The 24,737-nt window shown below is 37.2% G+C and overlaps 1 protein-coding gene across 5 annotated transcripts in view; it reads left to right on the top strand.

Moving 5' to 3' along the window:
- VAV3 (vav guanine nucleotide exchange factor 3) overlaps positions 1 to 24,737 on the top strand; it is a 390,975-nt gene that overhangs the window by 176,732 nt on the left and 189,506 nt on the right. For all 5 annotated transcript variants that reach the window (XM_057500482.1, XM_057500481.1, XM_036895319.2 and 2 more), the window contains 9 exons: positions 1,552 to 1,610; positions 3,755 to 3,820; positions 9,963 to 10,071; positions 11,797 to 11,889; positions 13,331 to 13,399; positions 15,234 to 15,337; positions 16,643 to 16,742; positions 20,278 to 20,373; positions 23,569 to 23,637. In XM_057500482.1, the coding sequence (XP_057356465.1) occupies positions 1,552 to 1,610; positions 3,755 to 3,820; positions 9,963 to 10,071; positions 11,797 to 11,889; positions 13,331 to 13,399; positions 15,234 to 15,337; positions 16,643 to 16,742; positions 20,278 to 20,373; positions 23,569 to 23,637 (765 nt within the window). The remainder of the gene's footprint in view (positions 1 to 1,551; positions 1,611 to 3,754; positions 3,821 to 9,962; positions 10,072 to 11,796; positions 11,890 to 13,330; positions 13,400 to 15,233; positions 15,338 to 16,642; positions 16,743 to 20,277; positions 20,374 to 23,568; positions 23,638 to 24,737) is intronic.

The raw sequence follows: 24,737 nt of genomic DNA, 5'->3' as shown, positions 1-24,737 counted from the left end.
TATAGTTAATTCATGAGTCTGAACATTATTCCACAGATTATTCCAGAATCCTCCATAGCTTGCTCTTTCAGTAATGTGTAATTTTGGAGTTTTAGCAAATGATTGTTTTTATTTTGAATCAGTTTATTTTGATAAACTTATTTTTGCAGGATCTTCCGAACTTACAGACTCATTGAAGATGCTTTTGGGTATCATCTCATTTAATTTTTTCAGTAGCTCCATGAGGCAGGTACTTATTTGTTATCCACATGTTGTAGAGCCCAGTGAAGGTGAGCTTAGCTGAAAATTTGTGAGCCAGGGCTTATCCAGGTATTCCTGCTCTAGGCAGTGAGTTTCTAAGCACAGCAGGATGGTACCTCCTGAAGTAGGGTAAGAGAGAAGTCTGTGCTTGGCTAATACCCCTATGAGACCTCATGGAATAGGAGGAGACTTTACTTTTATGTTTCCATCTTTGAACTGAAGAATTAGAAAATTACCTTAACTCAGAAACAGATTTTTGCCTTTTCTCCCTTTTTTTCCCCTTATTCCAAATAGGCCTTATCGTAGAACCTTTTTAAGTTTTGTTTAGTTTTGAGAGGACAAATTTTGTCTATTATCATAGAAAAAGTCTTTATGAGAAAAATCTGTTTTAGTTCTTGGGCTTCCTCACTAAGTCTTTGAAAGAGATGATCTTAGGTATAAAGTGGAAGAAAGGGTAAAATTGCTGGGTACTAATGCTAGAACTATAGCAGAGCACATTTGGGTTTAGGGACTGAAGATCTTCATAAGGAATCTTTGAAAAGAGATACAGATAATCAAGGGCAATTTGGGAAGCTCTTTTTCTGAAAATACTCAGAATAAAGCAATTTTCTTAAAGTTGGCAATTATAAAGACTAGCTACCATTTAAATATTTTATAGGTACTATCTATCTTTTTAATTCTTATAATAATCTATTATTATAGTCAATATCCTAATGAGAGACTAGAAGCCCAGAGAAGTTAAGTAGTTTGCCTGAGGGTATAACATTTACACTTTTGTTTTACAGCCGGGCTGTCCAGTAGAACTCTCTATAATGTTGGAAATGTTTGACGTCTGTGTAGTCCAATACAATAACCACTAACCGGTGGCCACCGAGCACTTGAAATGGGGCTAGTACAACAAGGGAATTTAATTTTTTGTTTCTTACATTTTAATTCATTTAAATTTGGATAGCCTCCTGTGGCTGATGGCTGCCGTTATGGACAGGGCAGCTTTCTAGGGTCTTTCAGATTCTGTAGAGGTGAAGAGACGAGACCTTTAGGGTTACCTCATCTAACTCCTTATTTTACTGAACTGCTCACCAGATGGTCAGTATTCTGCTTAGAGTCATAAAGTTACAGAAAGGCACAAAACTGCACCTCAGGTGTTTATACTTCTCAGTCATAGCTCTTCCCATTCTATAGTTTGTGGGTATCTGCAAATGTACTTTCCTGCTGCCATTGTTAATATTAGATTGTAGAACTATTATTTTGGGAAAGAAAACTCATCTCTTCTGAAATACATGCCCAATTAACACTTCCTTCTCTTTTCAGGTTATAGAAACATTATCGCGACTTTCCCGCACACCTATAGCATTGGCCACAGGAATCAGGTAAGGTTTTTCTCTCTGTGGTTCATGTGCCCCATTAGTTCAAGGTAATGATTACTTATTGAATGGTCACTGTTTGCAAAGCACTTTGAATTCGGGGACCGTGTCTTATTCATGCAGAGTGCCTGTCCAATACACATTTGAAGAACTTCATAGTGTTGAATAAAACATATTGGCTAAATATTATTCTCAATTCACTGGTGACTGTTACTGATAGGATCTTTTTTTTTTTAAGCTTTCTCCACTATTTCTGTACATGTGATTCATCAGAGTAAACACAAATGTATGAGTAAATAAATTGTTATAGTACATTTATTTCCTGCAGACTAACTCACACACCTTTTAGGAGTTTAGAAGTAAACAGACAAGTACACCATGATATGAACCAGAATGTGTACTGAAGGTTTGGTAACCAACTGAAAAACCCAGAAGTAAATTGGTTAAATAAATAATGCCATCTCCACGCAGTGGAGTATTATGCAGTCAGTAAGCATGGACATGTAACTGTATGTCAAGTTGGGTCTTTTCTGTTTAAAATGTTACACACTCAAGTTAGATCAGTCACAAAGCTTATTGTTAGTAACATTAGAAATAAAGAAAAAATACTTGGAGTGGCCACACAGTCAGGCCACATGGGAATGGAATGGATTCCCTTTCTTTTTTTTTTTCTTTTAACCTTGTTTGCTCAGGGCTTCATCCTTCAGTCTCCAGCCATTATAGGGTCCTTTGATCCTGTGTCTCTTCCTCTGTCACTTCCATTTTTTCTGTCCAGCTCCCATCCGATTCTAAGGGAGGAGATCCAAACATGTCTTGCAGGAGGGTCATCAGTGGCCAGGCAGCCCATCCCTCAGGGAGGACGCCATGCAGACCCTTTTTTGGAAGTGGGCCATGGCTTTGTACACAACTACTCTGTAGGCTGGATAAATATTCAATGCCTCGTAATTTGCTCTTTGATACATGATTATCTTTCCATATCAGTATGTATTTTATTTGTTATATGTAAACAGATTTTGAAATAGCATGATTCTATTTTTATATGTTTATGTGTTTTTGATTATGAAAGACTATACATCAAAAGGGTTTTTTCCTTTTTAATTATTCTTACCTATATTTTCAAATTCCTCTACAATGGACTTGTATTTGGTATAAGAGCATAGTAAAAAGTATAAAAAAAATAGTTTGGGACTTAGGCATTTCTCACACATTTTAATTTATTTGGAAATCATAGGTACCTCATATGTCTTTGTGTCAAATTCATAAACCAATGTGAAAGTCTTCTTTTTAATACTTTATTTAGTATTTTTTAGTGTTATTTTGATGCACCCTCTTGTCTTTATGAAACCTGACATTCTGGCTGCATGTAAGGGAAGAACCAGACCTTTGGCACTACAGTATAATTAATGCAATTTTGTTAGACATGATTTTAGGGCATTATGTTGGTGTTATGAAAAAAGTTCCTAGAAGCATCTGGTACAAAAGAAAGCCAATGGCTAGGAATAGGGGTAAATTAAAGTGATTTTTTTGAACAGGAGACAAAGAAAACACCCTGCTCCCCGAGGTCTGGTTGACTCATTTGTCCAATAAATGAAAATAAGAAATACAGCTTCAGTACCTTAAAGTCTGAGTAGAAAAAGGATAGCAGAGTCAATAATCACATGTAAAGGGCACAGTGATTTTGTTTTCTAATAATCTTCACTACATTTGGAACCTGAGCTACGCAAGGATGGCGGTCACCGAATTATTTGTCCATCAGACCAGAGTCTGTAAGTGAAAAGAGATGGTGCTGAAGGCACGGGGCTTCTTTGCGGGATGGGGGAAAGCTGCAGTGAGCCTGCAGACATGTGGCCAGTGGGAGGTCAGATGAGCACATAAGCATATAAGCATGTCCACAACTCTTCATGGTGACCGGCAGTAATTGCTGCAGGTAATTTGGGGTAGCAGGTGCCACAGCCTCCTGGGGGAAACCCCACACACAGCCACAGGGCAGGCCCTTTGGAGAAGCCCAGGACGCTGTGTTAAACATGTTGACTGATCCGACCGTGTAGGCAGCCGTTGAGCTTATGCATTTATTGAGAAAAATGCCCAGCCTAGCTATTGCTTATTTACCCTTGTTCTTTTATTTACTTATTTTTTTCCTTCCCTCCCAGGCCCTTTCCAACAGAGGAAAGCGTTAATAATGAAGACATCTACAAAGGCCTTCCGGATTTGATCGAGTATGTTGGACATTTTGAGCAAAATCAAACCACTGCCAAGTTTTACATCTTTTGTGGAATTTAACCATGGATGTTCAAGTCGCTCTCTGATGGGGAGAAGTGGCTTAACGATTAAGACATATTAGACATAACCTTGAACTAGAGATGGAACGCTTCAAGAAAATGTACTTCCTCCAGCTTTTAGTGCTTGTCGCATGCCCCATATTGTGCAAGTCCCCATGGCAAGTAAAGAAACGTGCCACAGTGAAGTAAGCTTGGAAGTTTCTCAGCAGTCTAACAGAAGTAGTAAATAAAACTGTAATTGGACAACTAAGGAACATTTAAAAAGAAAAAGAGAATTCTACGACTGGAGCTGTAGGACAGAGAGTGCATGCTTTGGAAGCAAGGAAGGGCGAGATTAGTGGGGGCTGGAGTTATTTAGGGAAGTTCCATTAGATGGTGTTTGTTCTGATCAGAGAATCCTTTTGGGATTTATTATTTAGTAGTCAGGAGAGGCAAAAGGTCCTTGCCGCTGATTATCTTCTGCTGATTGAGTGGCTCATGCAGATTACAAATAAATATAAAACGTGATCCTCAACTGTCAAGGAACTGGTGACAAAGATCAGGCATGCTTGCAAAGAATTGTAATAAGAAATAGATTATGCTCCAAGGGCAAGTCAAAGCCTGTGGAAATTCATGTGTGTATCCATCCTAATACACCAACACACTGAGCTTGTTCTTGCTCTGGGAACTTTATACTTGCTGTTGCCCTTGTGGCTGATGCCTCTCCAGTCAAGTCTGGGTTCAGATGTTGCTCCACAGACTGGCCTTCCAGACCACCCCATCTAAAACTGCAAACTGCTACCACCCCTTCACCTTGTTCTGTATTTTTATGGCACTTACTGCTTTCTGAGACAATCCTTACTTCATTTATTGTCTGTCTCCTCGTTAGAAGGTCAGCTTTGTGAGTTCAGGGACTTCACCGTGTTTTTGGCTGTCTTCGTAGGACTTCAAACAGTGTCTGGTGTGTAGTAGGTCTTCAGCAAATGTTTGCTGAGTGAGCCACAGCTGCATTCTGCCTCCACTGTTTTCCAGGCACTATGCTTCAGGCCTGAGCTATCTAGTCAGTTCACAGGAGCTTGCTGAGCACCCGTTTCTGTGCTGAACATTGACTGTACACTGTCTTATGATACACCACCAGGTTGTCATTCTTACCATCACAATTTACAAAGGACAAAACCAAATTGTGGAAAGCTAAGAAGCTTGCTGAAAATCATATAACTTGTGTGTAGTAGTCTTTGCATTTGAACCGAGACAGTTCATATCCCAGAGTGGAGGGTCTTCCTCACCACATCGACTCTCAGAGGCACTCTAGGAACCTTCAGTTGAAGTTGCTGACAGCAGCAATGGGGCCAGCCACAGCTCGTCCCAGAGGAGGTGGCATTTTTTTGGGTGGGCCTCAAAGTCTTGTATTTCAAATGTGCATTAAGAATAGTTTCTTATCTCTTCTTAAAATTTCTCAGACTCACTGATCTTAAGCAACGTAGATGCTGATCATCCCATTGAGCTGGTTACCATCTTCAAAAAGTGACTGTAAGGCTACTAGTAACACAATCAAATGCTTTGAAGCATCAGGAAGGATGTATTATTTCTAGAACTGTAGTGATGCTCTTTTTTAAGTCCTACCAATTTTCACATTAACCTACTAATTTTTATAGCTCCCTTCCCTGCACACTTCCCCCTGACCCCCCCACTCCCCCGCCTTGTTCTGTTGATGTCAGGATAGATCCTGTGTGTATGCATTCCTAGCCAAGTTTGGAGGACCTCTCGGCTCCTGAACTGCTTCTCTGAGAAACCACCTCTGAGTTGCAGTCAGCTTCAGCTCTCCATCTGGTGGTAGGTCCAAACGTAGAGGACCTGCAATGTTTGCTTTTGAGTTTGCAATGGCAGCTTGATTTGTCGTCTCAGCTCTGTTATGCTATTTTCGGCCTCATATACTTACCTTGAACTTTTACTGGTGAATTTGCCCACAGGGAAGCCTCTGGGACAGACACAGGTTTGCTCCTTGCTTCAGGTAACCCATTCCCTTCCTGCTTGAGAGAAACAGAAGCAGGGTGGAATGGAGAGGGCATGAGATGTCTTCGCTTTTCCTGCTTTTATGATCTAGGTGTCAGACATGCCCATACCTAGGTGGCTTGGACACAGGAAAACTTAGATTATTGCAGATCTGCTGACCATTTGAAGGATCAGTTCCCCCACTCCACCCCTGGATTTATTTTATGCAAATCAGAAGTTATTGACCAACTGTTAGCAAGAAAAGCTGCTTTAGTAGGGCCTGAATAGAAAAACCCAACGTCTTATAACTCAATCTTGAGTGTGTGTGTGTGTGTGCAAGTACGCATGCCTGCATATATATATACACACATACATGCATGCATGTCACTCCTATAATTAAAAAAGAATTTCTTCCCAGTTTTATTGAGAAAGAATTGACATGCATCACTGTATAAGTTTAAGGCATACAGCATGATGGTTTTATTTATGTAATTTGTGAAATGATTACAATAGGTTTGGTTAATATCCATCATCTCATGTAGATGCAATTAAAAAAAAGAAAGAGGAAAAATAATTTTCCTTATGATGAGAACTCTTAAGATTTACTCTCTTAACAACTTTCATGTATATCATGCAGCATCTTCAGCTATAGTCATCATGAAGTACAGTACATTTTTAGTATTTATTTATTGTATAACTGGGAGTGTGTACCTTTCCTTCAATTCTTTCCCACCTTCCACTTCTGGTAAGCACAAGTCTGATCTCTTTTTCTATGAGGTTTTTTTAAGATTCCACAAATAAGTGAAATCATGAAGTATTTGTTTCTCTGACTTATTTCACTTAGCATAATGCCTTTAAGGTCCATTCTTGTTGTTGAATATGGAAGGACTTCCTCATTTTTTTTATGGCTGAATAACGTATATTAATGTCATCCATTAATAGACACTTAGGTTGTTTCCATGTCTTAGCTATTGTAAGCAATGCTTCTATGAACATTGGGTACAGATATCTTTTTGAGTTAGTGTTTTCATTTCCTTTGGATATATTCTCAGAAGTGGAATTGCTGGATCATACAATAGTTCTATTTTTAATTTTTTGAGGATCTTCCATACTGTTTTCCATAGTGGTTGCACCAATTTACATTCCCATCAACAGTGTACAAGAGTTCCCCTTTCTCCACATACATGCCAGCATTTATCTTTTCTTTTTTTGTTGATGGCCATTCTGACAGGTGTGAGGTGCTATCTCATTGTGGTTTTAATTGGTTTTGTGTAATGAATGGTGATGTTGAGCATCTTTTCATGTACCTGCTAGCCATTTATATATCTTCTTTGGAGAAATGTCAATTCAGACCCTTTACCCATTTTTTAACTGGGTAGCTTTTTGCCATTGTATTGTATGAGTTATTTATGATTTTGGATATGATTTGGATATTAATCCCTTATCAGCTATATTTTTTTGCAAATTTTTTCCCCCATCTCTAGGCTATGTTTTCACTTTGTTAATGGTGTCTTTTAATGTACAGAAGCTTTTTTTGTTTGATATTGTCCTGCTTGCTTATTTTTTATCTTGTTGCTTGGGCTTTAATTGTTGTATCTCCTACAATTCTTAGAGAAGAATGTGTGTGAGTTTATACAGTATGTGCTTCTATCCTCATGTGAAACAGTCAAAGGATAACTTCAAGATGAGCATTTTTTTGGGGTGGGCAGAGTTGGATTAGAGGGTCAAAGGCAGGTATGCTGGTATTAGGATTACCAGGGAAATGGATTTTATAGTCTGTCTTCTGAACAGGATTCCTTTTGATGCAGAACCTGTTCCTTCATTTCTTATCTCAGCTCTCTCATGAACTCATCAGACCTTTCTGTCCTTTAATGTTTTATAGAAAGTGCTCAGAACAATTTAACTGCCCCCTGTTCTCTGGTTAGATTGCCTGCGTAAGTCCCTCAGTATGGAAACTTTGGAACTGCTTAATGACTCACCATCTCCCCAGTTTTCCAAAGCAGAAAGCTGAGAGGCATCCTTCACTCCTTTTTCCTCTCCCTAATTCTGATTCTCACCAGGTCTGGTTGGCCCTACGTGATGGTCTCCTAAGTCTGTTTCTCTGTTACCGGCCGTTACCGCAGTTATGGCTCTCAGTATTTCTTACCCACAGTATTTCATTTCTTGGCTTACTGATCTCCCTGCCTGTCTTCCTGTCCCCCTCCACACTATCGCTATATTTAATTCCCTGTTGATTCCCGTGTGCCCAGTAAAGGTACAAGACCCTTCACAAGTTGATTTCAGCTCTTCCCTCTGAGGCTCACCTCACTTACTCTGTCACACTGAGTGGGACACCACATTGTCAGGCTTTTTACACCTCTCTGCCTTTGCACGTGTTGGTGTCTTTTGTCTGGAATGCTCTTCCCCTCTTCTCATTTGGTATGTGTCATCCCTGAGGGCAGAAACTACGTCTTCCTAATCTGCAGCCATATCTCCTGGGACATAAATTTATTCAGCAAATAGTTATTGAATAAATTGATAAATACATTCAATATATAATACAGTTTAGATATAATAATGTCTGTGAAGCCTCCTCTGACTTTCTTAGTCAGTTATTCTTACTCTTCTCTCTGCTCCTGCATTCTGCCCCCATCTCTCTTCTTGTACTTAGACAGAATTATGTGTTCATGTGTAATTCTCCACACTAGACTATGGAAAAATCCTTGTCTCTTCTTGATCTGTGTATTCTTAGCATGAAGAGTCTGGCACTCAGTAGGCTCTTAGTAAATGTCCTGCTGGACGGGTACATGGGTAGATGGGTAACCCTAAAATGAATTTTTCTCAGAGCACAGTTTTCTAAAACTTCTGTTACCAGCGCATTACCCTCCCTTAAGGTACCATCCTTTCTTCTGGGTGTTTGACAGTTCATTCCTGTCAAATGCCTCCAAATAATCTTGCATGACAAACACAGACTATCTGTGATCCTGCTTTTAAAAATGCTCTAAGTTCCAGAGTGACACAGTTACAATATTTTTATTGTTGTACATATCAGTTAATAATGTTTTATCTGCACAGGACCAAGAGGGATGCTGAGGGCTGGCAGTACTGAAGGAGCTGAATTTGTTTTTCAGAGGGATATTAATGCTTCTTTCTAGCATAAGTAAATTTATTAATCACAATTTAGGATTATTAGTTAATAGAAGCTATTTTTAGGAGTCTTGAACTGAAAGAAAAAACTTGAGCAGTTACAGAACATGTGGTGGGTGGAACCAGATGTTTCTACTCTGTCTGAATGGGTTTATAATCTCATGTGAAGTTTAGGGCAGATATGGCAATCAGTCACTGTGTAAGGGCTCATGTAAGCTTTATAAGTAGGTATCATTTTCAACTGAAAATTTTAAATGGTTTTTAAGAATGCCTTGTGGCTTTAAAACCATTTCTCTTAAAATAACACAAACAAAGCAGATAGTAGCAGAATCTGGTTGAATGGGGACCTGTGGCTACCATCTAAGTGGGCTTGAAGCCACATTGTTTGAAAACCACTGCATTAGATTTTGGAAGTAATAACCCTGCATAAGATGATGCTTTTAAAAGACCATTTATAAAATGTTAGATCCTCCCCAACTCTCCTCTCTCCTCCATATTGTGCCCTTTAATACCGATGATGAAACAGAGGTCTTGAAATAGGAAAAATGGGAGGCACTACAATAGGCTGATTAAAAGAGTGTAAGACAGACTCCGTTTTAAATCCTGACTCAGCCATTGACTAGCTGCGTTACCACTTCTGTTTCCTCAACTTACTTACCTCTGTGTTTGATCCAGTGATCATGCCTGCTTGATAACACAGTGCTGGGCCTGGGCTACCTGGGTGGGATGATGTGTGCAGAGTGATCACTGCTGTGCTTCTGCATGGCAAACGCCCAGCGAGCATGAGCCACCACTGCCGTCATTGCTGGATTCTGTTGTCCGTCATTTGTTCTTAATAGAGACAGAGCTGTAATGTAAGCCTTTTGACTAATTCCATTTTATTTCCTCTCTGGATTTTCAACTAAAATCCAGTGGGCTATTTGTAGCTATTGCATTTGCTGTGTAATAGAAAATGACCTTTATCTTGTACCTTTTGTTTTAGTGAAACCCGTGTGGAAGATGACGAAGGTCTCTATGACTGTGTTTATGGGGAAGACGAAGGCGGAGAAGTCTATGAGGACTTAATGAAAGCAGAGGAAGCGCATCAGCCCGTAGGACTTTTCTTGCCTTGTGTTTTAAGTTACTCTGAGTATTAGGAAACTGATGCCTTGAGAGACTAGCTAATATAATTATTTATGTAACTTCTGCTGGAACAGTTTTTCTTTTTTTTTTTTACCTTTGCTTGCTTGTAACCGTAGAACCATGACTTGTTATTGCATTTGGAGATACATAAACATGGCATTTTACAGTTCATACCAACCATAGGGAAGCTCTGGTCTAATCCTTTCATTTTACTAGTAAGGAAACCAAGTCTGAGAGATAAATGACATGCCACCCAGCTAAATAATGGCGGAGTGGCAATAGAAAATAATTTCAGGAAATCATGTAATTATATCGTTATGAAAGGAAGTCTCTTATGAGACAGGTAAGTCCTTAAATTTGATGTAGCATCGAATATATGTTAAAGAATATTTTTTCATAAAGAATATTGTTAGGGGTTCATATGAGGTAGTTTTTTCTTTCATTTCGTTATAGGTCTCTTAGCATTTTTACTATTTTATAAACTTAGCTTCTGATATTGCCATTGTATGAGCCCACAAAGTTTTACCTGCCATTAAAATATCTAAAACATGGAGAATTTTAATTATTTTCTCATCTGTAATTTAAAACAAAAGTCAGTTGCTTAGGCTTTTATTAATATAGTATTTTTTTTTAATACAAAAGACATTTCTTCATCAACTGGGCGGTGGTTTGGGTTTTTTGTTTCTCTGATGAATTTGCTCAGCTCTCTGTGTACTTTTGCCTTTAATAAAAGGCTGGTCGGTTGTCCCATGCCCCAGACAGGGAGAGGGCCTTCTGTGGGACAGAAACAAGTTACCTGGCCTGTGTTTGGTAAATGTAATGAATGCTTTAACTCATAACTCACTGCATGAGCTGACAGGCCACCTGTTGCAACATTTTTAAAGAGAGTTTTTAAGGGACAGAGTATCATCTGTGCCCCCTATAATTATCAACTGCTTTGGGTACCAGCACATCCTTCAGGGTCTCTCTCAAGGGCACTATTGACACAGCAGACAGTCATCATAATTTAAATGCATAGGCCCTTCTTGCACCCTCCTCAAGGTGCTAAGTGCTTTGCATAGGTTATCTCACTTACAGATCCTTGGGGTTGGTATTGTAATTCTGTTTCAAACATGGGAAAACTGAGTCACAGAGAAATTAGGTAACCTGTTCATAATAACAAGCTAATAATAGAAACACTGGTGCTTGAAACCAATGTTACCTGATATTAGAATCTTTGATGTTTATGCTATGCTCTACTACCTCCAGTCTTAAACACTTACTAAAAGAACCAAACACCAAGATGTTAATTCTTGAAAAAAAATTTTAGGATTTTTACTTACCAAATATCCTTTATTATTTTTGCAGTTATTTCTACAGTACTTATATGCTATACATTAAGAAAGCTCTCTTGCACCACTTGTGATGATTCCAGATTCAGTAACATTTATAATAAAAGAGATGTTTCAATTTAAAGAGTGTCTGTCCTCAGAAGATCATTTTTTCTTATCTAAAACTTTTTCATTTACATTGTTCAAAATTAAAAAAAAAAACAAAGGTACTTCACAAATGCAGTTATATCTTTCAATTATGTGTTTTTACTGTAATGGAAAGCTTAAGAAAATCAGCAATAATTTTGAGTTCTTTTATCTACTGTCAGATAAATTACTCCATGAGTTTGATTAAATAATTTTAACTTGATAATTCTAATGCAGAAATGTCCAGAAAATGACATCCGAAGTTGCTGTCTAACAGAAATTAAGCAGACAGAAGAAAAATATACAGAAACATTGGAGTCAATAGAAAAAGTAAGTTATCAGTATTATTCTTGATGCCTGAATACTGCCTTGTAGAGTTAATATATTAGGTGCAATGTTTCTACTCTGTGTATTCTAATTTTTGGTAGAACCTGAGATTTGATGATCTCAAAGTTGATTTATTTATTCTACAAGTATTTATGAAATTCTTAGTATCTGAATGGCACAATTCTTGGGACTGAGGATATAGCAGTAAACATAACAAAACTGGTTCTCATGATATTTTCTCTCTCATGAGAGGGCTTATAATTTAAGCACATACATATACCAGGGGGTGATCAGTTCTCTGAAGAAAAATGAGGCAGGGGAGGAGGATAGAGAGTGAGGGGAGAGGCCTGGTATTATTTTATATAAAGTGATAATGGAACGCCTCTATGATAAGGTCATATTTAAGCAAATGGTGAAGTGATTTGAAGGAGCAAGCCGTGCAAATATCCCAGAGATGACAGTTCCTGGGAGAAAGGCCTTCACATTGGATGGTGTTCAGTGTATTTCAAGGAACAGCAATGGTCCAGGTGTCTGAGGCAGAGAGAATGAAAGGTTGCAGTAAGATCAGAGAGCTGGTAAGCCCCCGATTGTGTAGGGGCATAGTGGAGCCTCAATCTCAGAGCTAGAACATTTTGAGTAGAAATGATATGATCTAATGTAAGTTTTTAACAGCTCATTCTGACGTTTGTGAAGCAAGGGTGGAAACTGGGAGAAAAGTCAGAAGGATATTGCAGTAACAACTTGACAGAAAATGGTGGTATTGGTAGAGCTGGTAAGGAATATTCAGATTCTGAATAAATTTTGAAAGTAAAGCTCAGTGGATTTGATGAATTAAGTGAAGAATATATGGGAAAGAGAACAATCAAGAATGCCAGGTTTTTACCATGAATAACTACATGAATGGTACAGATGGTATCTGAGATGGGGAAAGTTAGGTTTGGGAATCATGTGTCTCTTGATGTATTACATTTGCATTATCTATTAGTTTTCAAGGGGATGTGCTGAGGAGGGAGTTAGGTGTTGGCATTAAGGGGAAAGGTTGAATTGACGTATAGATTGGACCATTATCATTACACAATGGCTTTTAAGGCCATGGGACTAGATGAGATCACCTAGGGAATGAATATTGATAGAGGAGAACTTTGAGGCCACCTCTGGAGACTATTTTATGCCAGTTCAGCCAAGGATGGTTTCTTTTTTACTTTTGGAGGCATTTTTTGCCTAAACTTTTAATTTTATACTTTAAATGTATGAACTTGTATTTGTCTTTATATCCCTGTTCAAGTATAAAATCTTCAAGAAAATAGTTTCTAATCTTTTTTGGTATTCATAATACTGATGAACAATTGACTTTCAAAATACATTCATTGTTTGGTGATGAAAACTGTTATAGAGATTACGATACATTGTACTGAGTTACGACTTCTCTGTTCTCTCCTGGTAGTACTTCATGGCACCACTAAAACGATTTCTGACAGCAGCAGAATTTGATTCAGTATTCATCAACATTCCTGTGAGTAAAAATATGCAAGCTAAACTGTGGTATACTTCTATAAAATCATCATTTTCTTATAGAGATCCAGATCCCAGATTATTAAAAATAATTTAAAATGTCTCCTGTATTCTTTATGAATTTTTTGCCTTGTGAGTTCAAAATTAACCATGTTTTCTAGAAATAACTGATATGTCTTATCTTCAGCCAGAAGTCAGTCAAAATGCATGCTGAACACACATGGATAAGACTCATCTATTATCTTTAACTGCCTGTCAGGGAAAGGTAGTCTCAGTTAACTAAGCTCTGGTCTGCTGTCTCTTTGTCTAGTGGAAGCCCTTGTGCCACTGTCTTCCGCCTCACGGGCAGTCTTACAGACACTGTCCTGATGGTGTCAGTCTCCTCCACTTCCCTGCCTGCTCTCCACTTCCTGGCCTCTGCTCCTTGGTGCTTTCTGCTTCCAGTTGTACTAACCTTAACTCCCATTTCTGAAATATACTGTTTTCTTATGGTTTATCAGTCCCTTTGAATGGTAAGATGTAAGGAGATTTTCTTTACATTTATGTAAGCAGTTTAGGTTTCAGGGCACCTTATAATTACCTTATAATCCTAAAAGGATACTGACCCAGAAGCACTGAAACAAGCCGAATGCTATGCCAAGTGAGGTTATGGCAGGCAAGATTCAAGTTCTTGGATTTCAAAAACTGACGTTGGTTTTAACATACAGTTTATGTATACAAGGTATAAGCTGTTATATGCAGACTTGCTGGTTTCACCAAAAGGTCCCGAATACTTTGATTCTGTTATGTTCAGTGTTCATGGGCACCTGTTGGTTAGATGTGGCATGTTGTCCTTGTACCTGATTTTGGCCAGATGAAGACATTCTCACTGATGTGTAACACAGCAGGAAGAAAGAGGTCACCGCGTGAGATGCATGTTGAGCATAAAGCAGACTGCACATGTTAGGAAGGTGAGGATCTCAAACCAACTAAATAAAATCCCTGTAAGTTCAGGATGCATTTGACATCCTTATTCTTATGGCTTCTTCATTCCTTAATCAAAATGATAGGGCCCATGTATTCATGTTCCTGCCTGCCTTCCTAAGACAAAGGCATGCCGTGAGTTAAGTGTGTGCCTGAAGGGACAGGGAAGAGATAGTGGGAAAACTGGCACCTTCGTTCAAATTTCATCATTTCCTGGATGTGACAAGTATTTACTGCCTGACTGAAAATCACTTGCTTATCAGGAAAAATGTGAAATTCTGACTTTTGAGTTGCTCTAGTAAATTGCATAGTACAATTTATTTGCTCCATATTTATGCCATTAGTTGTCTGGTTTCCAGTAATTTAGTTTGATTATTGTTAGCTTAGCATCAGGACATTACTAATTGACCAGAGTACAAATCTACATTTTTACGTTCCAAGGACATGAATCATTACTTTATCCTGTCAATAAAACATTAAGCACTTGGATAGTTTTATTTTAAAATTTAAAGTGATTCTAAAACGGAAATGAGCTGTCCATATTTTTATACAAGGAATAAATTACCCTTTAATAAGTAGTGAGATTGTTTCTTTTTTCACAGGACGCTGACATTTCAAGTCAGATGTAAAATTGCCGCTTTCCATGCACATGGCTTCTCTGCTTTCCCTCCCCCTTCTTTTTATTTTCTCCCTTTTTCCCCCCCTTCTTCCCTCCTTCTTCCTCCTCTCTTTATTGTTGGTAGCAGGTTTATATATTGAGGGCATTCAGCATATTCTTGAATGGCAAGTTTAACAACAGTAGAGATTTTGCGTTTGGGGTGAATTTTTTGGTTCTGATTCCTAATTCCTTTGACACTGTTTTCTTTTCTAAGGAACTTGTAAAAGTTCATCGGAACTTAATGCAAGAGATTAATGATTCCATTGTAAATAAAAATGACCAGAACTTGTATCAAGTTTTCATTAACTACAAGGAAAGGTAACTTTTGAATTTAAAATTTTGTGGCTATTAGTTTGTAATTATAGTGAGGTTTAGTATTAAAGTTTCTCATAAATAGCTATTACAGCTGTTCATTAAGATACGACCAGGGCAGTAATTAGAACATGGGACAGTTAATCTCAGTGTAATAGTTTGAGCTCTCTATGTGTACGGGGGCAGGGGCAAGCAAAAAGAAAAAGGATTCAGACTTTTGCATTACAAATCAGAAGTCGCTGGTTCTTTTACAGACCCTGTCTCTCTGAGTTCTTTAATTTTCAGGAAGTCTTTTTAACTCTCTGAGCTTCCTTTCCTCTATCTGTAAATGTTAGGAGTGGATTAGTTGGTACCTAGTGATTTTTCCAAGTCTAGTGTCTTATAATTCTCCATTTTGGAGCATTAGAGTCACAGCTACAGTCACTTTCCTTTTCTAAGTTTGAAAAAACAGCTGAACAACTCCCATGAATTATAGTGTCAGGGAATATCACTTAAAATTCCCTATAAATCAAGCACTATCATTCCTAGAACTGACTTAGAAGTGGCTAATGAATTGCTTTGCATCAACAGTTAGATAAACATTAACTTATTAGTAGCTTTTTTCCAATAAAGAGTTAATAGAAACAATAAACTATTCAGCCTCTTTGTAAAACATCTGTATTACTTGGAGATACCCTTCCTGGAGCAGGCTCAGACTCCATGCAGTAGGAGTTATCTTCAGCACAGTTCAGGCCTCTCATTCCCACTTTGCAAATAATGCGTTTTCCTGAATTAAAAAGTAGGAAGGAGTAGGAGATTTATTAATGAGTGCTGTCACAAGTAGTGACTACAATAAAAATGTAGTATAAAATAAAACTGCTTCTGAGCGTGAGTGAAACAGTAGTAAGTTGATCTCTAATGGGAACTAAAACAGAAAATTTTTGACTTTGACTTTGTGATAAAATGTGTACTCAACAGTAACAGTCATTAAGCCAGTTTGTTAAATTTACTTGCTAAAAAAAGTATATGAAATTAATCCCATTCATATTCAAAAATAAAAGCCATTTTTAATACTGTAAATGTGAGGGACCCTCATTCTCTGACTGTATATATGGTATGTGTTAAAAAGAAATGAAAAAACCCAAGGTTCAGAGAGAGTATGAATGGTTTGCCCAGTGTGACCTAGGCAGTAAGGGGTACAGGACAAGCAAGATTCACTTTGATTCTCCCTAACTGGGATTTTAAATAGATGGAAATTCTGCCTTTTTCACTTTCTACTTCACTTTTGTTTTTTTTGCCCTACAGATTTTCTCTCTCTCTTTTTTCTTTCAGGTTGGTTATTTACGGGCAGTACTGCAGTGGGGTGGAGTTAGCCATCTCTAATTTAGACAACATTTCTAAGACAAAAGAAGATGTGAAACTGAAATTAGAGGTACTTGTTCATTTTTTGTTTACTTATGAAATGAAGTAAAAATAAACATAAAAGCAATATATTCTTTTTCATGATCAATGCAGTAAATTTCCTCATGTATTCTAAATACAATTTTATGTCAATTTTATAAAATATTTAAATAGATACATCTATAAAATAATAATATGGTAGTAATGATAACAGTATAAAATCTAAGACTTAGGGCTCTGTGTTTTATATGCACTATCTCATTAGATACTCATGACTCTGTGAGATGTATACAGTTAATACATTTAATTTTCTTATGCATGAGAAAGCTGAGTTTCACTGAGATTATAAGTAATTTGATCAGGGTCACCCAGGTGGTAAGAGGCACAGGATAAGTAAGATACATGAGGTAATGTGTATATAGATTTAAAATGTTTATGAAAAATGTAAGGCATTTAGGAGAAGGCATATAAAAAGGACATGGATAGTGCCCATATGGAGGAAGACACAAATATAATAAGATTAAGTGGTATGTGATAAGCAGTCATTGAGAGGGCTCCATAAAGAAGCCTGAGCAATCACTTCAGTATAGGTAGAATGTGGAAGATTTCTCTGAAGAGTTGTATTTGGTCTACATCTGAAAAATGGAGTGAGTCTAGGCAGATGAGATTCCATGGAGAGCATTGTGGAAGAACTGATGTGTCTTGAGTACGGAAAGTTTGAGAAATGGCACATAGGCAATTGTAAACAGAGCACATGGTAACCATGGAAAATAAAGCTGGGAAGTGTGTGGAGTAATTTTTTTGGTACATCATTTTTTTTCATAAGAGTTTTGTACTTTCAAAGAGCTTTTGAAAAATGATTGTATGTTATATGAATTAGCTCAATTATCCATATGTTTGGACTGTCTTAAATTTCAGGTAGAGATATATAGTTAACTCTTAAATGGCTGTTCGTGCCTTAGTTGACTCTAATGCCACCTTGGCTGCTCTATGTTCAGTTTTGCAGTGAGGTCAGGTGATGAACATGGGAAAAGAGGCAGATGATTTTCAAATCAGAACCACTTTGTTGTTTTAGCATATCTGATATAACTTCCACAAAGGGGAACGATGGGTTAGATGGTTTGCACATCGACAAATGGCTGTACTTACTCTGCATCATAGGTCTTCTATCCTTACCTCTTACAATTCTTCAATATGTGGTCCATATCTAGAGATGGTTTCAGTCACCACTAAGTAACATCCTGTTAGCATAAAGGGTTCCTGCTCCTCTTTGGAGAATAGAACCTCATAAATGTAGAACTGTAAGTCATTGTGATTCAGTTAAAATATGGTAAGACAAAACTTATAATTTATGCAACTAGTTCCTAATAGAGCTACCATAAAAGCAATTTTTGTAAAGATATAAAATTCTGGCTCAAGACAGAAGTCAGCAAGTTGTCAATCAAGCCTCCATTTTATCCTCAGCCTTGTTTGAATGTTCCCCTCCCTTCTTTCAGAGTCACTGTCACAGTCCTGCGCAGTGACATCCTCTGAGACTCTAGGGACTGGCTTCTGCAGGCGCTTCAGTCTTAGGGAAAGAGAGGACCTCAGGTTGAGGCCGCCAGGCTCCAGGTGGTGTGCTGTTGGTTGTCATCCCTCAACTGAAAAGGCCTTACTGCTGCTCACAGGCCTGATCTGGAAGTATTTAGTCAGATACTTACTGTAACACCTCCGTGAACACTCTTTGTTGGAAATGTCTTCTGCAAGTCCAGCATGATGGAGGGAAAGCCGCCTTATTCTTGGGGTCTCTGTGTCTCCTCTGTGTCTTCTGTTTTGTGGTATTTCTGCTTTTTTCAATTTTTGTCTTTTTCTTCTCTACTTTGGGTCCCAGAGTTACAGAATCTCTTTATCTTGCGCTATAAGCTGGCTCATTCCCACTCCGTTTTCTTTTCTTTTCAGTTTAGGCTAACCATACGACCATATGGTTTGGAAGAATCATTTCTATCTTTTCTTTACATTCAGTATTAATAACACCTCATTCTCAGGCTCCAGTTGTAGGAAACACAAGCAATATAGTTTCTTTACCTACTGAGCCTATAATTTAGAACTTAACAGAAACTAATTTTTCCCCCAAAAGTTTTAAACTGACTTCTATAATGTAACAGAGTAAATTTTAAATGTGTAACATTTCTGCTCCTAACACTGTGTTAAGATGGCATAATATCTGAAGTGTAAGATGCAACCTCAATTTCAAGGAGTTTAAAATGCAGCTGGGGAGATAAGCTCATTAATTACAATAATATTAACAGTTTAACCTCCTATTCGAGACCCATGATCCAGAACTCTCTACAGTCTGTAGAAGCAAGAAATCGGTCGAAATAGTTATCCTTCCAGTGAACCACAGCAATTGGCAAGACATGAGCTGACTTGTCAGGATGTGTCCCCAGTTCTTGCTTAAGATCTGGGTCAGGCACTCATTAAGTCACTGTGGCCATTAGAGCTGATGGTATTTGCTTTATAGTTCCTGATAATACATCCTTCCATGTGCCAGAAAAGCCAAGTGCGGGTAAAGGGGAAACAAACTCACGAGCAAAGAAGTATTTTCTGGAACATAATTCCTTCCACGAACTGGAAAATTTCTTGTTCTGGAATGTTCAATTTTCTGAGGATTTTGGACTTACCAAGTTGCTTACTGATAACAGTAATAATAATTTGATTGTGTTTTTTTGAACTACACCACAAATATGTGAGAAACAGTAAAATCAGAAAAGTAATTGTGTTTAAGGTTATACAGCCAAGAGTTGCCAAACTTGATTTAAATTCAGGCTTTGACACTTCAGACAAAGTCATTGTCAATGACAAAAGAGTGAGCAAGTCAGTAATATTTTGAGATAAACATTTAAGAAAGGAAAAATTTTTAAAAAATAAAATTGCAGACTTGAAAATTTTGAATTCAGCAGTTGATTTATACATGAAATTTTTTTGAGTCAATCATTTTGCTTCATTTAGTTCAACAAATATTTATTAAACAAATACCAGATTCTTAGAGGTTTAAAAGACAAACTGGGGTAGATATGATATACAGCGATAATCACAAGACACAAGGCACAGAGAAACAGCAAGTTTTGATTGGGATTGTTACTGAAGGCCTAGAAGTATAGTTCTTGAAGGGGATGATGAGTTTTGGAAATTGAACAAAGCATATGGCAGTTGGAGAAGGCTGGTGGTGGGGGAGGCACAGGGCTGGCACCATGAGTAGGGATTTGCCTTGATGCCTGGCTCCCCTGAGTCATAAGGGTAAACAGAGGAAGATGCTTGAGGGTCACTAGAGGAAATAATTTTCAAGCATAAAACAGTTCTACTTACTCATTCGTATTTAGAGTTGAAATGGTACCAAGTTTGTGTGTGTTTTTTGTTTTAAATTGAAAATACTCTCCATTTTTTAGATTGTTAAGAAGGAAAACACAATATTTATTATATAATACAACTTTTGTTTATGACCTTTGCACCTTTTAATCTTTGTTTTATGACTCCCTTGATAAAATTAACAAAGTTTTAAAAAATGTTTCTAAAAAACATTTCATTAGGAATGTTCTAAAAGAGCAAATAATGGGAAATTCACTCTTCGAGATTTGCTTGTGGTTCCTATGCAACGTGTTTTAAAGTATCACCTTCTCCTCCAGGTATGTAACCTAAAAAATATTTGTTCATTTTATTCATTCAACAAAATATTAATGAAGCATCAAATATACTCCAGATATGCCCTGTGTGTGGCCCTGCCCCCTTATAATATTCAACTGCATTTGAAGTAACAGAGTAGCTGGTAACTTTTTCTTCCTTTTAGCAGAGGTGATTCTGTGTCTTCTACAAAGTCACATTTTATATCCTTCAACAGAATGAGCTCCAGAAAATTAAAAAATTAAAAAACAAAGTAAAAACAAATAAAAAGACCTCTTCAGCCAAGTCTTCTATAGTTAACGTTAATCATTTATTAGAATCTCAATGTTGAAGTGAGTCTGAATTTTGGCAGGTTAATTGTATTAGACCTTTGGTCTTAATAACCATAAACTACAGAGAACTGTGTCACATTCTCTGTTGCTTTCTGCTATAATAAAGTATAATATGACTACCTTTATTTTGAAGTGATTCTTGTTAGAACCTCAAAGCTTATGGTTTCCACGGTTAGTTCTCTAATGAGGGTGGAGAGTCTTATAAATTTTATTTGATAGCTATACCAGGAGACTCATTAGTTCTGCTCCAAAGAATTGTCGTACTGTATTAGTCTGTCAACTCTGCTGATGCTTGTGAAATGTCATTTTAAAAAGATTTACTACCTGTATGTGAAGTATCATTTTGAGTCTACTGTGGTTTGTACACCTTGTATATTAAATTTCTTGAACTGTAGTCACAAAATTATTAGTCATTTCTATTTTTGTTCTACTGAGAATCAGAAAAATTCAAACCCTGATTATTCCTTAAAAATGCATTAAAACATTTATGAGACCTAAACTCAAAACAACTTAATCAAATTGGATTTTATGAAAAAGTAATAAGGAAGACTCAGGCAGTCTGTTTCTGAGACATCATGGAACTAAAAACATGCTCAAAATAAGATAATTAATTTTATAACTTTGGTATAGTCAAATATCAATTGAAGAATTTACAAGGTGCAGTTTTCACAAAACATCTATTTTGGTCACTTACACGGTTTTAGACAGACTTAGAAGAGTATAAAGTAGGGTTATGCTTTTTTGAAATTCAGTGAGCTTTTTTTTCCTAATTCCTTTTGAATTATTTTGTATTTTAAATTTCAAAGTGTGTTTAGTTACGTGATGTTTTTTAAAATAGGAAAATTTTTATTTGGGGCACCATGCATAAATATCTAGGAAAGTTTCTCCATCTTGAAATAGTGTAGAGTACAATTTATTTGTCTAATGTTTAAAAATTGGTTGTATAACTGATATGAATTTGAACATTTCCTACTGACTGCCATACTTTAGTTGGGAAATCATTTTTGAAATACTTTTATATTTTATGTAAAACAAAAATATTTTATAAATCTGATTTATTTCACAGATTTATAAAATTAGAATATTTTATAGTGAGGGGTTTGAAACTGGAAATAATTTACTATTATTATTTAATAAAGGGAAAATAGAGGTAAAAGAATATTGCTTGGACAAGTTTATTATACTTAACAGATTTGATATTTGTACTCCTGTTTACAACTAACACTACTGGTTTTAAATTCAGCAAAGAATTTTGAGTGGCTGCCCTGTTCCACACACAGTATTAGGCACTAATTTTTTTTAAAATAGGAAAAATTTTATTTGGGGTAGCACGCATAAACATCTAGAAAAGTTTCTCCATCTTGAAATAGTGTAGAGTGAACTGGAATAGCTCACTATTTAGATGGGGAGCATGAAATATAAGCTGCCAAGTACACTGCAATGTGATAAGTATGCAGAAGGTACAGAGATATACAAATAAAGGCCTAGTAAGTTTTTCCTAAGGAAGCTGGGGTAAAGGCCTCTGACATAGAAAGCTTCACAGAGAAAACTTGAATTGGGCTTTGAAGGAACAATAGGAGTTTGGTAGATGCATCTGGAAAGGAAGGATTTTCCAAGGAGAGAAAACAGCATGCTTGATGGAATCAGATATTAGAACATGTTTCGAGAATTTCAGTTAAGTATGGTCAGAATATTGGTTATTTGGGTGAAAATTGAGAGAAAGTTGGGAGAGATTTGCAGAATTCAGATCATGAGGGGTTTAACAGGTATAGATGTCAAGCTGAAGCTTTGTGGGCATCCCAGAAGTCTAAATGGGGTAGAGGCAGGGTTTGAGTTATATTTTAGAAACCTAACTGATGTCAGTAGAGTGACTGGATTGTAGTGGGGAGAGGCTGCAAGTCAGAAGATCAATTGGAAGCCTATTATAATGAACTATTTGAAAAAGAGTGAGGACCCGAACCAAGGCTGTGGCAGTGAGGATGGTTTTAAGGGAAAGGATCAAAGGTAATATCACCAGAGCATAGTACAGGAGAGGGGGAAGGAAGACTGGGGCACCTTTCAGGTTTTGGCTTAAGTGACTGAATGATATCCCTTCCATCAATGTAATCAGTGTGATCACATGAACAGGAACAAGAGTTGGGTTGTGGGTGAAAATGCCTTGAGTTAAAACACGTTGGATTAGCGGGGTTTGTGAAATGCCCAGGTAGAAAGAACTATTTAATTGGTGGTGTGAGTCTGGGATTCAGGTGTGAGTTTTGGGCTGAGTACACTTATTTGAGAGTGACAGTCTGGCTAGGTGAGAGCTGATGTTATGGCGATTGATGACTGTGGTAGATTTGTAGAGTATGTGTAACAGAAGAGTAAGGTAAAAATCTAGGGAACAATAAGTTTCTAAGGTGCAGATAAAGAAGAAAGTATGAAAGACCGCTAAGTAGGAAGAGATTTAAGGTGGACTGACCAAAAGTAACAGCAGAGAAGATCCTGATGTCCCTGAAGCCAGAGGAGGGGGGGGGTCAGCGGAATCAAAGGCTATAGAGAAGTCAAGTTTGATGATGAGCAAAAAGTACCAATTCGGTTGGCAATAAAGGCATCTTTCCTAACATTTGTGAAGACTGTCAGTGTAATATGAGGGGGAGAGAGTTCAGGTTCATCTTTGGAAGGAAAATGTTTCCAACCATTGTCTCATGTGTTTTTGGGATCTAGTTGGTCTTCATTCAGTTTGAAATTTTTGATGAAAATAGAGGCCAGTTTTATCAGATTTATCACATTATCGTGTGGATAATGAAAAAACAATAAAAAAAATGTTTTCTTTCTTATGTTTTGGTTTTAATTTGATGAAAGTAGTACTAAACTCCATCTTCCAAATAGGAACTGGTGAAGCATACCACTGATCCTATGGAGAAGGCAAATCTGAAACTGGCTCTTGACGCAATGAAGGTAAAGCAAATCTATCATTAACATGCTTGGATTTTTTTATTGTTGCCCAAAAACAAAGAATACACGGGGCTGATGCATATGTATGATATGCTAATATATATTATAATAGACATATGTATTTGTATAGTTTTGTTATTAGTGGGGAGAACTGGATATTTTTAACTGAAATAGATATCCTTCCTTGGATTTGTTAGATGAAAACACATAAAACCAAGAGGTGTATTAAAATAAGTTTTTTATCCATGAAAGTATGACACCTTTCATAACCATCAGGAATGATTTAATGTAATGGTTTTAGTTCAAAGTCTTTTTATGGTCACTAATAGAAAAGTGTTGGCTTGAGTAGACTTTGGGTCAGTAGTTGACTTCGGAACACTGGTGTGGCTTATTTTTCAAGTGAGGATTTCTGCCAGGTTTCCCTTTGTGGATGGTGTGCATCAGTACCAGTGGATTTCAGTTTGGGTTTCTGTTTTCAGGTAAATCTGAAAATTGAGAACTATAGTAGATAAAATCAGACTTTGAGCATATTGGGGAATCTTAAAACCCCAATTTACACATTGTGCTGGACTTTGAAAGAAATAATATTTGCACCTAACTTAAAGCATAAGCAAACCTGTGTTCTTAAAATGTGAATGTGGCTCTGCTGAGGGCAGTGCACACTTCTCTGTGTCCCTGTACCCATTTCAGCATTAGCTCCATTGTTCAGTTGATTTTAGTGCCTTGCCAGGAAACATCATGCGATTATTACTATAAAAAAATACCATGCCAAGTTTGAAATTTTTAAAGAAGTCATTTATAGTGTGTCCTATGAAAAGTCAGACTTTCATTTGCAACAAAGTTAAGAGCTGTTTTTCTGTCAGAGTTCTTCTGTTCCAGATGAATATGTAAGAGGGTAGAGGGAAAACACCTCAGAAAACAGGAAAATCTGGAGCACGTATAATAAAAATAGCTAGTGACAGTATGGAAAGATTGCCTCATGTTTCCTCAAATATGAGAAAAGACTTTTTAAAATAGGTGAAGGCGCATGGAGAGACATGTCCACATTGTTGACGCACTTCAGGTCATGGTGCTCTGTGGTTTCTCTCGTCTCCTCTCCTTCA

The sequence above is a fragment of the Manis pentadactyla genome, chromosome 4 (genome assembly GCF_030020395.1).
Source record: "Manis pentadactyla isolate mManPen7 chromosome 4, mManPen7.hap1, whole genome shotgun sequence".
Classification (NCBI taxonomy): domain Eukaryota; kingdom Metazoa; phylum Chordata; class Mammalia; order Pholidota; family Manidae; genus Manis; species Manis pentadactyla.
Note: the sequence above shows the minus strand (reverse complement) of the source record. Positions and strands in the feature narration are given on the sequence as shown.